The following is a 13,104-nucleotide window of genomic DNA, read 5'->3' as shown; positions in this document are numbered from 1 at the left end:
TTTTATCACCTGGATGAAACAACGCCATCAACTCCTTCCTGAAGATAGTTTCATTTAGGATCCATGCCATTTATTTTGCTATTCCTATTAAATGCCATGCTCCAAGGCTAGTAAAATATAGACAGCATAATTATCCTTTAAGGAACCACAATGAGGTTGGAAATATCTAGCCATCAGACTACATGCAATTTGACTTAATAAAGACAATCATTAAATGATCAAGGCAGTAAACAAGGCATATCCAACCAATAGCAAATAGGAGATAATCTATTCACATGAGTGTGCAAACAACAGGGGAGACAAATGGTCTTTTTAAGAATACTGATGACTTGGGAGGTCAAGGTTTAAAGTAAACCATTTACAAACTAATATAAGTTTATAGCCAAATTTGGGCATTCAGCACGTTATAAAATCGAGAAACATTTTTGTCAATTTATCTGTCTGTGTTTAAAAGCTGTAAATAAAGCCAGGACTTGTGAGCAGGCCATCTGTGCCAGCACCTGTTTGAGGCAAATCTGATGTCTTCTCTTTGCAATCTGAATTTTTAATTGTTTCCCATAATTGAAGTTCTTTGCAAGTTTTTATTGCACTAAGAAAAATGAAAAAGAGAAATGAACGGGTTGAGATTGTTCTCAAATTGCTTCTGTTAAGAGGGAGACATTTAGAAATGTATATTATCATACTGACCAAGTTTTGCCTCCTATTTCTTTTGACAACTAAGTGATCTGCTTAAAGAGCCAATATTCCTGCAGACTTAGCTAAATTAAATGAATTAGGCTAAACAACTGGCAAACATTTATCTAGGTCCAGGCAAGGACCCAGTGAAATGCCAGATCAGTGAGAACTGACAGAAACTGATAATACAAAGGAAACTTCTTCAAAAGAAGACATGTCCTTTAGCTTCTAATTTCTTTAGAATGAGAATTCATATTCCTTTAGCTTCTAAATGTGTATGCAGGTACCCAAATTTTATCACTGATACCATGGCTTGCCTCTAACGTGGGTACAGGAAGTCAGCAGCTTCTCCAAAACTCATGCTGATAACTAACGTTCCCCAGCAGCTTCTCTCTCCTCTACTTCCCTCAACCTGTCAGTGTATTGCTGAGAACTAAAGCTGGAAATTTCTTTTTGCATACACAGCCTCCATTGAGACAGAGCCTCACCATCAAGGGGACAGTGGAATGGAGCCTGGCACTCGCCAGCAAAGAACCTGGCTCCAAAGACAGGCATGAAAATGGAACTGCTCAGAGAGACTCGGCACCTGTGTTTTAGCAAAGCCTGACTGGAGCCATCTGGCAGCATACCCTCATGAAAGCTGGGACTTGCACAGCATCCATTACTTATATTGGCAAATGTCTACATTTTGATTTGTTGGACCCTCTGTGTACTTCTGTGCAGGAGGAGATACAAACTCTGTAACCCTTTCATGTTGCTTTTTTTTTTCCCTTCACAAATTAACTCCAAATATCAAATTCTGAGAAGTCGTTCCCAAAGCCAGAGCAGAACATTTTGCAGTTATACCATGATAATAATATATAATGTATGCCTTGTCTACATAATGCTTTCATTGCACCTCTTTTACACTTGAGCTACAAAATAAACAGCTTAGCCTTGCTATTATCTTACATATTCTCTTTTAAATCACTTTTGCCTAACTTCAGGTATAAATAAGGTAGAAAATGGTTTATATTACCACAACCTGATGAGGAAAGATATAGCTCCAAAGGCTTTTGAGTGATAGTATCCAATATCTAGACGATAGAAAAAGATGTTGTGAGGAATTTTTTTTACATGACCCATGTTCCCCTTGAGAATCAACTTGTCCAAAACCATCAATCCTAAATCTGTTCATGTGAAGGTGTCTCTTCTTGAATCAAGCAAATAGATACCCTCACACACATACACACAGAAGAAAAAAAAAAACCTCCAGAAAAATGCTTTTTTTAAACAATCCTATTAAGAAGAAAATAAATTTTATTCATAGTGAAGTTTTAGGACTCTTTTGGGATTGCAATGCCATGTGTTCAAATAGTCATCGAACACTTCCTATGCATTCTACACTGCTATTTAGACAAGAAATTTAACCCAAAAGGATACCAGCATTTCACCTAAACACATGAAACATGTTGCCTAGAAATCTCCATTTGGAAAGCCAATAAAGACACTCCACTGGCCGGGCGCGGTGGCTCAAGCCTGTAATCCCAGCACTTTGGGAGGCCGAGGCAGGTGGATCACGAGGTCAGGAGATCGAGACCATCCTGGCTAACACCGTGAAACCCCGTCTCTACTAAAAATACAAAAAACTAGCCGGGCGCAGTGGCGGACGCCTGTAGTCCCAGCTACTCGGAGGCTGAGGCAGGAGAATGGCGTAAACCCGGGAGGCGGAGCTTGCAGTGAGCCAAGATCGCGCCACTGCACTCCAGCCCGGTGATACAGCGACTCGCTGGCCTCAAAAAAGGCCGGGCGCCGTGGCTCAAGCCTGTAATCCCAGCATATCTCTCGGCGCCTGTAGACGCGATCTACGCGTCAGATCGGTATCAACCTGGCTAACACGCGTAAAACCCCCGCCTCTACTAAAAACACAAAAATAGCCGGGCGAGGGTATGCAGTCCCAAAGCTACCTTCCGGGAGGCTGAGGCAGGAGAATGGCTGGAACCCGGGAGGTGCGCGCAGTGAGCTGAGATCCGCCACTGCACCTGCCTGCCATGAGCCGCAGGACTCACTCCCCAAAAAAAAAGACACTCCACTGTCTGCCATGTTTTGTGTGTTTTGTTGCTTAGATGTAGAATGGCCTCTAGAGCCCTTCACCATCACATTATTATATATAAGACCTCGACTTGGTGATGTGTGGGAAATAAATTATGGTTGAGGAAGCTCATCCCCCTGTGGTTGAATTAGCATATGATTATTAAGCACACTGGGTTCCTACATTTACTATGCTTAGACAAGTTATTTCGGACTTTCAGGTTTTTTATCTGAAATGATATATACATTAGAGCTGCCATAAAGAACAATATCTAATGCATAACAGGTGATAAAATAATGTGAGGCATTATTATTATTGCTACTAGTAATATCGTTAATGGAATGACATTTCCTTTGTTCAACATCTTGAAGAGTGTTGGAAAACACTAAAGACAGAAATCCTGGCCTACTTTAAATTCAAAGTGTGGTTTTTAAGAAATTGGGTTCACAAACCTAGAAAGATCTCCTTTTCGTCCTTTGTATTTCTATGGATACAGGAGTTGAGTAGAATGAGGCATGCTTAGTCATTCTTGGAAGATCTTAATTTATCCCTACTTTAAGTGAGCCCATGGTGCTCACATTTTATGTCTCTATCTTGCTTACCCTTCTCTCCTTACTTTTCCCTGTCCTTCCCTCTCCTATATCTCTTTCACAGGGAGCAGGATGTGGTCCCAGATCTGCACCTACACTTCTGTTGCTCCCAGAGCAACATGGGGCTTGGGAATACAAAAAACTTGGTAAGGGTGGCTCTATTAAGGAAACCAAGCCTTGGAAGAAGATTTACTCAGGGTTGACAGCAGCAAATCAGTTCAGTGCCCTCGAAATACATGAGTTCTCCAGGAAAAGGGAATGAAGAAAAAAGTACTCACATGTGGTAGAATAAAGGCAAAGAGAATCATTTCAGTTCTTTTACTCTCTCACAGACCCTAACTGTATAAAACAGACTGACAACTAGTAAAATTTAAAAATATGTTTATTACATGGTAACATCTTGCTGTACACATATTATTTCTTGATAGCTCAAACTGTCATTACTTAGACATAATGATCAATCTTTATACTCTAAATTTAAAAATACTAGAAAGCCCATGAGTGACAACTCATTATGTATTATTTGGCATCTGCAAAGTCGATAATGAAAGTAGCACTATTTTAAAAATAAAACTCCAAGAATATTTTCATATAAATGAAGTAGTAGGCAAAAAATGGAGAGAAACAGAAAATAATAAAATGCAAAATAATGGTAGTGAATTGAAGTTCTGCCCTCAAATTTAAAGCTGAAAGTCACTAAATTTTCCCCTTAAAATATTTCTGAATAATAGTTGTTCCTTACAGTGTGCTATGATCTGAATGTTTGTGTCTCCCCAAAATTCTCATGTTGAAGCCTAATATCCAATGCAATAGTATTAAAAGGTGAAGGCTTTGTAGTGATTAAGTCAAGACACCACCACCCTCAGGAATGGGATTCATGCTCTCCTGAAAGGCTTAAAGGAATCTGTCTGCCCCTTCCACCTTGTGAAGATCCACAGAACGCACCATCTCTGAGGAAAGGGCCCTCACCAGGCGCTAAATCTGCTGGCACCTTGATCTTGGACTTGCCAGCCTCCAGAATTGTGAGCAGTAAATTTCTATGGTTTTTAAATTACCCAATCTAAGGTACTTTGTTATAGCAGTACGAGTGCACTAAAGCACAATGGCATCTCACATTTTGCTTATTTAATAATTTTCACAAAGGTATCTCATTTATTCCTGGTTATATGCACAGAATAAGACATTACTACCCTTATTTTACAGGTATGAAAACTGAAGCTCAAAGAGATTATGTAAATTGCTCATAACCACACTGCTACTAAACATTAGCTCAAGAATTGAATGAAACCTCTGGAAATGATGGTCCCATGTCTTTAAGAAGATTACAAAGTAGGCCCTCAATGTCAAACAACTAAATACCCACTTGTGTTATATCTCTTAAGCCCGACTCCTCATTGCTATAAAGAGTGGAATACGTTAGCAAATACTGAGAGGGAATGACCCTTGGAGAAAAATGGGTTGTTTATTTAAAGATCTGAACATTATACATTTGGAAAATCAGTCATCTGCCTGGAGAAAGAAAAGGAAAATAAGAAAATAAGAATGGTGCCTGATGGATGAATTAGAAATGCCATAATAACAATAACCATAGTAATTACTGTTATTAAGGAACAGTATTTCATTCAGGCACTTTGCTAGCAACTTTCCATAGATTGGCTCACTTATTCTCAGGTGGGAAAGAGCTTGATCGTGATTTGGGTTCTGGTCAGGACATTCATCTGTGCTATGAAAATGAACAGAAAATGAGAGTCCTGAACAAAACAGTTGGATGTATGCTGTTGCTTTTGGGAAACAGTTAATTGTATGCAGAAAGGCACGCAGGAAGATGATTCTAACCTTAAGGTGATGTGGGCCTGAGAGTTGCAAGATGTCAACTGACCTATCTGAGAACTAGAGAAGCATGATGGCCAGCTTCAGAAGCAGGTTAGGGAAATATCTGCCTTACACACTGATTGAGGGACCTTGTCTGAATTTAAGGGTATGGGGCAGTTGGGGGGATGGCCTGGAAAGCAGAAAAACCCATCCTGAGACAAATGGGCAAGCTGGGATCCAAAGTGCAGGTAAAAAGCGAAGAATTTCTCAAGGGAACGAGAAAGCTACCAGACCTGGTGGTGGTCCCAGCCAGATCCAACATAAGCCAGTGTCAAGGCAGCTGGATCTAATACCAAACCAAATGGTTTGAATGGGCCTAATCTCAAATCAGATCCAATGCAACAAGAGCCCAACTAATATCACTTATATTTCACTGGAGCCTAAAATTATTATTAACACAAAAATTGATTTCTTTCCATTGTTTGTTCTGCATTGCAAACGACTATCTGTTACTGTAGGTAACAGCAACAGACTATGCTTTCAAAAATGCTTTCAAAGGTGTGTGTGTTTATATCCAGCACATTGCTGATGTTAAACCAGCAATATGGGAGACAGCTAGGAAGTGGCATCCCGCCTGACAGATAACCTTAAACAGAGGAATCCAGATTCAGGAGTAAGTAGCGGCAACCCATAATGAGAGCAAGTGGATTACATTTCTCATATTTAAATAAAAAAAGAGGAAAATGGTGGTAAATTGAAGATAAGATGCAGAGGTTCTATCAGGAGCAGGCCCGGGGTGCCAGAAATATGGAGGAGACCACAGGCACCAGGAGAAGGCATGGGGAAAGCACCAAGAGGTCTAGGAGCCAGCTGCTCTCCTTGGAGCTGCCACTGTCTCCAGCTCCTTATCTCCCTGGTGGGACAACTTTACCAAGTCTTGGATTTCCAGTGTGATTTAGGACTCCCCTGACACCCACTTAGCAAAAGATAAAACCAATGAAGGGAATAAATTACTCTGTAAGAGGGCTATGATGAGAAAGGTCTTCGGCACCTCCCATTGCTAATGAAAGACTATTGGTATCACTTCACAAAGGGCACAGGGAATAAATCAGCACTGTATCTGCTAGTTTCTTTTCAAATAGTAAGCTACAGAGCAAGTATCATTCCAGAAATCACTCCTACTCAATATAAGATTTTTCTTCCCTAATTGTGCTTAAACATATTGTATATAATTTACTAACATTTGTGGAGTGATTACTATGTGCCAGTTACCACTCTAAACATTTTATATATTTTTTCTTATTCTTCATTATCTCTCTTTTACAGACATCAAAAGCAACTACCTAAATTACCTTTCCATGTTTTTATTGAAAAAAGAAAAACTTTTCACTAATACAAAGTGAGGTCATAAAATTAGATTAAGGAAAAATGAAATCTATAGTCTAGATCCAATTAGATTACTAAAGCCAATTCTCAATAAAGGGCATCTATACTCCCAGACCTTGGAAGGCAAGGAACTGATCTTTATGGTAATCTAGGGAGAAAAAATGAAGAAGTCAGGAAAAAATCAGGGACAGGTCGATGATGGCTTTACCCAACTCTCTACAAAGACAGTAAAAGGTGAATACTCAAATTCAGGCTCCTCACTGGTTTGGGTCCTTAAAGTCAGGTCTCCATCATCTCTTGCAAACTTTGAGATAAGACAATACATATAAAAAGTATCCATTTAAATGGTACATTTAAAAAATGGCTCATCTTATAAACCATGACTTTTTAAAATGCAGTTGTTAACCTTGTCATAAACCTCTTACTAAATATTTATTGAATGAATACCAATTAAGAATAAAATTTACTTTTACTTTCTAATGAAAAACAAACTAAATACATCTTTATTTTTAAAATGCTATCAAGCAATATTTCCAGGCTTAAACATTATTTTTTCATAATGCTCTAAAATAATACAGAATTATTAGCTAAGTATCTCAGACCAAATCATTAGGTAGAATCATATGAAACTGCTGACAACTTAATTTTACCCACAAAAATTGCAATTTCATATAGTTCAACCTAAAACAATAGTGAGAAATAAAAAGTAGGTAAAGAAAAATCCAACACCAGAATGACCTAAAACCTCACTAATTTCTTCATGCAACATTATAGAAAGGCCTCAATTAATATATTGAGAAATGATAGCACTTGCCTAAAATTTAGTACCTGGCAGACATGCCCATAGAATTTACACATGTCTCAGACAAGTAGCGATTTCACAATAATTAGCATTTTGAAAGCTCGCGTCATGTTCCCTGATTTGTTACAGATAAAAAATGTTTTTTGCTGCTTTTTAAAAACATAAAATCGTCTTGAACCCCAAGCCATACCAGGATGCTAAAAGATGAGAGTTAGTCTTTAGCTAGGAATAAAGACAGTAGTGTGCTGACAGTGGATATGCCATTAAATGTTTGAAAACCAGTTTCCAGGAGAAAAAAACATATTTACATATGAATGTGTGAGTGTGTGTGCATGCGTATGTGTTGAATTTTACTGATATAAAGGATATTGTGACAACCAAGTATAAAGGGGTTCCTGGAGAAACTCCCACTGGCCTGTGCACTGGGAGGCGTGTGCGCTAGGGTGGAACCTTGGGAATTTCGCTCTGTTTGCAGAGGGGAGAAGCCTGGCCCCTCCTCCTCCCGGGTGGTACATGGGATTCAATCTGCAAGGCAGGAAGCCTGTGCTACCAGGACTCTCGCTCTGCTGAGAGTCTCTGTTTCCCTTTTTTTCCTTTTTGCCCAATAAATTCCATTTTTCTTACTCTTCAAATTGTCGGCAAGCCTAATTTTTCATGGTGGTGACAAGGACCCCATCTTTAACTGAACTAAGGAAAAGTCCTACAACAATATGTAACACACCTTATATAAATAATAATAAAATATACAATACTGTATTGTAAATTGGATATAGTTAGTTGATTCTCATACAATACTTTAGTTGATCTTGGCCAAACTCTTACATCAGTAGCTAACATATGGTCGCAACTGGCAAATGAGTATAGTTCCAACATCCATCAAATATCCAACAAATATTAGTGACATTTGTTGATTAATATTATTACGTATATTAACCAGTAAGACAAAAGTGAAATAATGAAGATTGAATACGTCAGACTTCATCTATTTGTCAATGATGTAGGTGATTCTTTTCCTAAATCAGATAACAGTTTTTGATTACTGAAAAAAATGTTCAACTTTTTTCCGCTATTCCTTTTAACAGCTATGGACACTTTACACTTTTAAATGTAATCTATGTTATTAGCATTTTCTCCATCACTTCTTTAAGCCTAGAGACAAATGACCAAAAAAAGTTTAAAAATCAAGCCCTAATTTGTAGCATTTGCTGGTTTCTATGGGGTAAATACTACCATAACAGCCCATTGCAAGTAACAATATAGTCACTGAATGCAGAGCTGGAAGGAGATGCACAATGGCACACTATTTTACATCATTTCTACCACCATACAGACACAGTGGATACAAATAACCATAAGAACACAGACTACAGTAAAATACACTGAAACAGGCACAAAACAATAAATTTTCAGTATTTATTATCTTTATTTTAATATAATTATTTAATTGTATGTTTATATAATTTAATTTTTAATAGTAGCTGTATTTAACAACCAGCTTGCAAATCCCTGATAACAACTGGCTCTCCTGAGTAGATTAGAGCTGGCTCCAGTACACCACCGGGAAATGAAAAAATTCACAACTCTGAAGTTATCTCTATAAATTTCAGTTATTTATTACATTGTTGCTAGCTACAACTAAAGTTGGCAATGTCACTGAGTATATTTTATAGCCTATGATAGAAGACAAAGGTATACAAATTTATCTAAGTTTTACATGGAGATATTAGAATCTAGCTCCAACTACAACAGATTGAAAGATCGTGGTCTATTAAAACTATAGCAATAATTCTACCTACAGTAGTTCTATAATTTTTACATAGAAATTTAAACTAAGAACATTCGTTTATTAGAAATTGTATTTGGAAATTTATTCTAAGAACATTTGTTTAGAAATTTATTCTAAGAACATTTCATAGTTTTTAAAGATATTAAGTAATTAAACCCTAACATATAAAGGTAACTCTGCAAACTTTCCAGTTAAGAACAAGCACCTCTAGGAAAGCCAAAAATTTGCCATTTGATAATTTATAAGAATGTACCCTGAAGGCGTACAAAATTCATTGCTAAAAGATCTCTCAAAGCTAAATCTTGCCTCTGGATATTTAAAAGAAGTTAGGTAGCATTAAGGCCAATAACAACATGTTTTAAAAGGTCTAATCATATTCCACGCTTCAGAGTGTAAGCTGATCAGCTGAAGAGCTGGAAAAGAACTGCCTGCCCTTCCTATTTGCTTTCTGCCCAGCATATATGGCATCTCACAAGTGAAAAGGTGGATGAAAGGCAATTTCAACTTTTCTCTGAAGTACACAGATCTACAGATAGAATGAAAGATTGAATGGCAAGCGATATTAACTCATTAATTGTATTACACATCCAAATACTTTCTCCTAAAGCACAAGATTCTGGCTGGCTGCCAAGATCCATCTGTTCCTGATTTCTACTCCGCCTGCAGTGCCATGGAAATAAAGTTCACCATACTGGTAGAAAGCCTCCTGCATGCCATATTCATTCCTCTACTTTTTGAAAATATAGCAATATTTGAAAACAATGCACTTTTTCACTTCTTTATACTTCCCCCAACCCCATGATAAAATAATTAAATCACCAAATACTGGGATTTCATTTTACATGAGAAAGTGGATTATTAAATAAGAAATAAAAGAGTAACTTCAACTTTAATTGCCATAATTTCAAAAATATACATTGTTAAATAAAATATTTGTGACATCAGTTATAATAAACTACTCATTCTATAACTTTCTAGCCATTAAGTAATCCCTCTCTCCAAAAACACAATTAAAACAACAAAAAAAAAGCGAGGGGAGACACAAAAACCAAAACATTTCCCATCAGCAGCAATATTCTAGGTAACAGTAGAACCATCAAATTGTAGTAGAAATACTGTAGATTCAATTCTCTTTTATAAATTTTTTATAAAGAGCATTTTATTTTAATTATTTGCACATAACCAGTTTTGTCTAAAAAATATACCACAGAAAATCTGCTAGCAGCGTTTTTCCAGCCAACAGTTATCTTTAATACTAGGAAGAGAAAACCCATTTCCAGAAATGGAGTGGCTGCGTTGCAATTCAGTTACTCCAACTTTTTCCACATCAACTGGTTTTATGTTATTCTGAAAGTGCAGCTGAAAGCAGTGAATTAGAATCACTCTTATCTACTCATCTCTCTCTCTCTTTTTTTTTTTTTTTTTTCTCAGATGGAGTCTCGCTCTGTAGTCCAGGCTGGAGTGCAGTGACGTGATCTTGGCTCACTGCAACCTCTGCCTCCTGGCTTCAAGCAATTCTCTGGCCTCACCTTCCCAAGTAGCTGGGACTACAGGTGTGTGCCACCACACCCAGTTAATTTTTTGTAATTTTTTAGTAGAAATGGGGTTTCGCTGTGTTAGCCAGGATGGTCTCCATCTCCTGACCTCGTGATCCGCCCATCTTGGCCTCCCAAAGGGCTGGGATTACAGGCGTGAGCCACCGTGCCCGGCCTCATCTCTCTTAATACTAAGGAAGATTGGGGGTGGGATGGGAGGATAGACCTAACCCTATCAGCCCAATGCTTAGTGCTTCTTTCCACCATACCTTCATTTTCCATACCTCATGAAAACTGACTTCTCCCTTCTCAGATTGCTCCCAATCAAGAAATGTATGTGAAACAAAGGCAATGATACAAAAGATAGACATTCTACAGGAAACTCTGGTAAATCAATAAACTACAGATAAGATACAGTGTCTTGCTTATTGTGAAATAACGGGGTTAATATCCCATCTTGAATAATTATTCTTGGACCTATCATTATCATATATCAAAAAGCAGATTAGTTTCATTAGAGGTAAAAAATAATATTGAGTCTTACTCTGATAAAGTCATCATTTATATAGACTGGACACCATTTCACATACAAGCAAACACTTTGTGATAGGAAATTTCAAGGCATTTATCATATCTTACTATTCTCCTCCTAATTCTGGCAAACCACCATGTTGAAAACATATTGACAGAGGTACTCAATAATCTACAAATTTGCTGACTCATCTATAATATTCTATTGTTTCATCACAGAGTTACTACTGAACTACCTCCATCAATCAGAATAGATGTATATGGAGTAAGCAAGTCACCATAGCATTAGCAGCCTACAACAACTGCGGCAATCTTTCCAGCAAGACTGCAAACTTGCCCAACTGGATTAAAAATATCACCATGAAATGACTATGGCATATGAATGCAAGAAAAGAAGAAATATGGAGAAGGGTTAAAACAAAGATGACAGGAGATGGTGTAAAGGTAAGTGAGACAAGTAAGAGAAAGCAGCAGCCAGCTGGCCTCTGCATTACCATTATCAGGGTTGGTAAACATCCTACTTGCACTGGAGACTGTCTTCCCAATGTCAGCCAGGGACCGAAGGTTGGATTTCTTGGTTTGATGCCGGTGCTTCCGGAGCAAAGTATAGGTCACCTTATCCTTAAGTTCAGGTTTCAATAGGCCTGTCTCAATCTGATGGTCAACGATCATCTCTGATACAAAAACAAAGCAAAACAAAAGCAAAAAACCAAACTCAGTCACAAGACCACAAAGTTATTTTTTTACTCTAACTTTATGGATGTCATCCTCAAATTTCACATCAGGATATTGTTTTCCAAATTTCTAATTTCCCATTTTATATAAAAGATAAAGATACAGGGTACACAGATACTGGCATTGATGACAGAGATACAAATATTAAAGTATTCATTTTACGTTTTTTCAATCCCAGTTATGGTGTATTCACAGAAGTCAGATTATTCTGTAACATAAGTAGTCAGTAATTTATATTTTTCAATTAAAAGGGGAAGAGTCAAAAAGTTCATGTACTCATAGCAAAGGTATATCAGAAATAGAAATGATATTCAAAAACTTGAAAAGAGCATAGAAAATTTAAAGTAATGACTGCTGATTTTTAAAATATATTTTCCCAAATTCTTCTGTAATGTTATATGTACTTAATAATAGAATACAGTAAAGGAAAACAACACTCAGTATCAGATCATTTGAACACCAGTTAATCCAATAAAAGAAAGATTAAACTACAAAATTATGTTGCAGTCTTTTCTAAGAAAGAAGACTTATTCTTATTGTTCAGATCCAACTAAAGACTTTCCAATATACTTCCATTGGGTATTTTAAAGTATAAATTGACTGAAATTTTTAATGAAATTTTAATATCTTAGTCTTACTACCAAAAAAATGTAAAGTTTCTATTACTCTGTTTTTCATATGATTTTAACCAGAAAGATGAGTGTGTTTCATAGAAATTGCTCATAGGTCATTCTGCTGGAAGGTAAGTTCCTATTCCAATTGAAAATAAGAAACCCTCTTTCTCACAAGCCAGCATGTCAGCAGTATAACATAAATGAAGCCTGGTGCATTCTACTCTACATCTTCACGACAGGCCAACATTTATCTCCAGCCAGAATGGTGCTGAGGACAAAACACTACAGAATCTGTGCAAGATGTGCATTGGTAGGAGTCTGTCTCGATATATGCAAGTAGAACTTTTGTCCTCTGCACAGAATGAGAGTAATGGATCCCACGGCTCCCTTTCTGGCACACGGATGCATCTAGCACACATTCATATTTTCCTCTTGGGCAAACTTTAGTATATAAATGTAGAGAAATGAACAATAACTATTCTTTTCTAAAAGGCTGGCAAGAAAATTGATGGGTACTGGTAGGATAACAGCATCTCCCAAGGATTCCCACTTCTTTGTAAAGAGAAG

The 13,104-nt window shown here is 37.3% G+C and overlaps 1 protein-coding gene across 6 annotated transcripts in view; it reads right to left on the bottom strand.

Moving 5' to 3' along the window:
• The window catches only part of SLC4A4 (solute carrier family 4 member 4), a 494,300-nt gene that overhangs the window by 206,626 nt on the left and 274,570 nt on the right, over positions 1-13,104 (bottom strand). For all 6 annotated transcript variants that reach the window (XM_031664484.1, XM_031664486.1, XM_031664485.1 and 3 more), the window contains one exon: positions 11,683-11,862. In XM_031664484.1, coding sequence (XP_031520344.1) covers positions 11,683-11,862 — 180 coding nt within the window. The remainder of the gene's footprint in view (positions 1-11,682; positions 11,863-13,104) is intronic.

This window comes from Papio anubis, chromosome 3, assembly GCF_008728515.1.
Source record: "Papio anubis isolate 15944 chromosome 3, Panubis1.0, whole genome shotgun sequence".
Lineage (NCBI taxonomy): Eukaryota > Metazoa > Chordata > Mammalia > Primates > Cercopithecidae > Papio > Papio anubis.
This window is presented reverse-complemented; position numbering and strand designations above follow the sequence as displayed.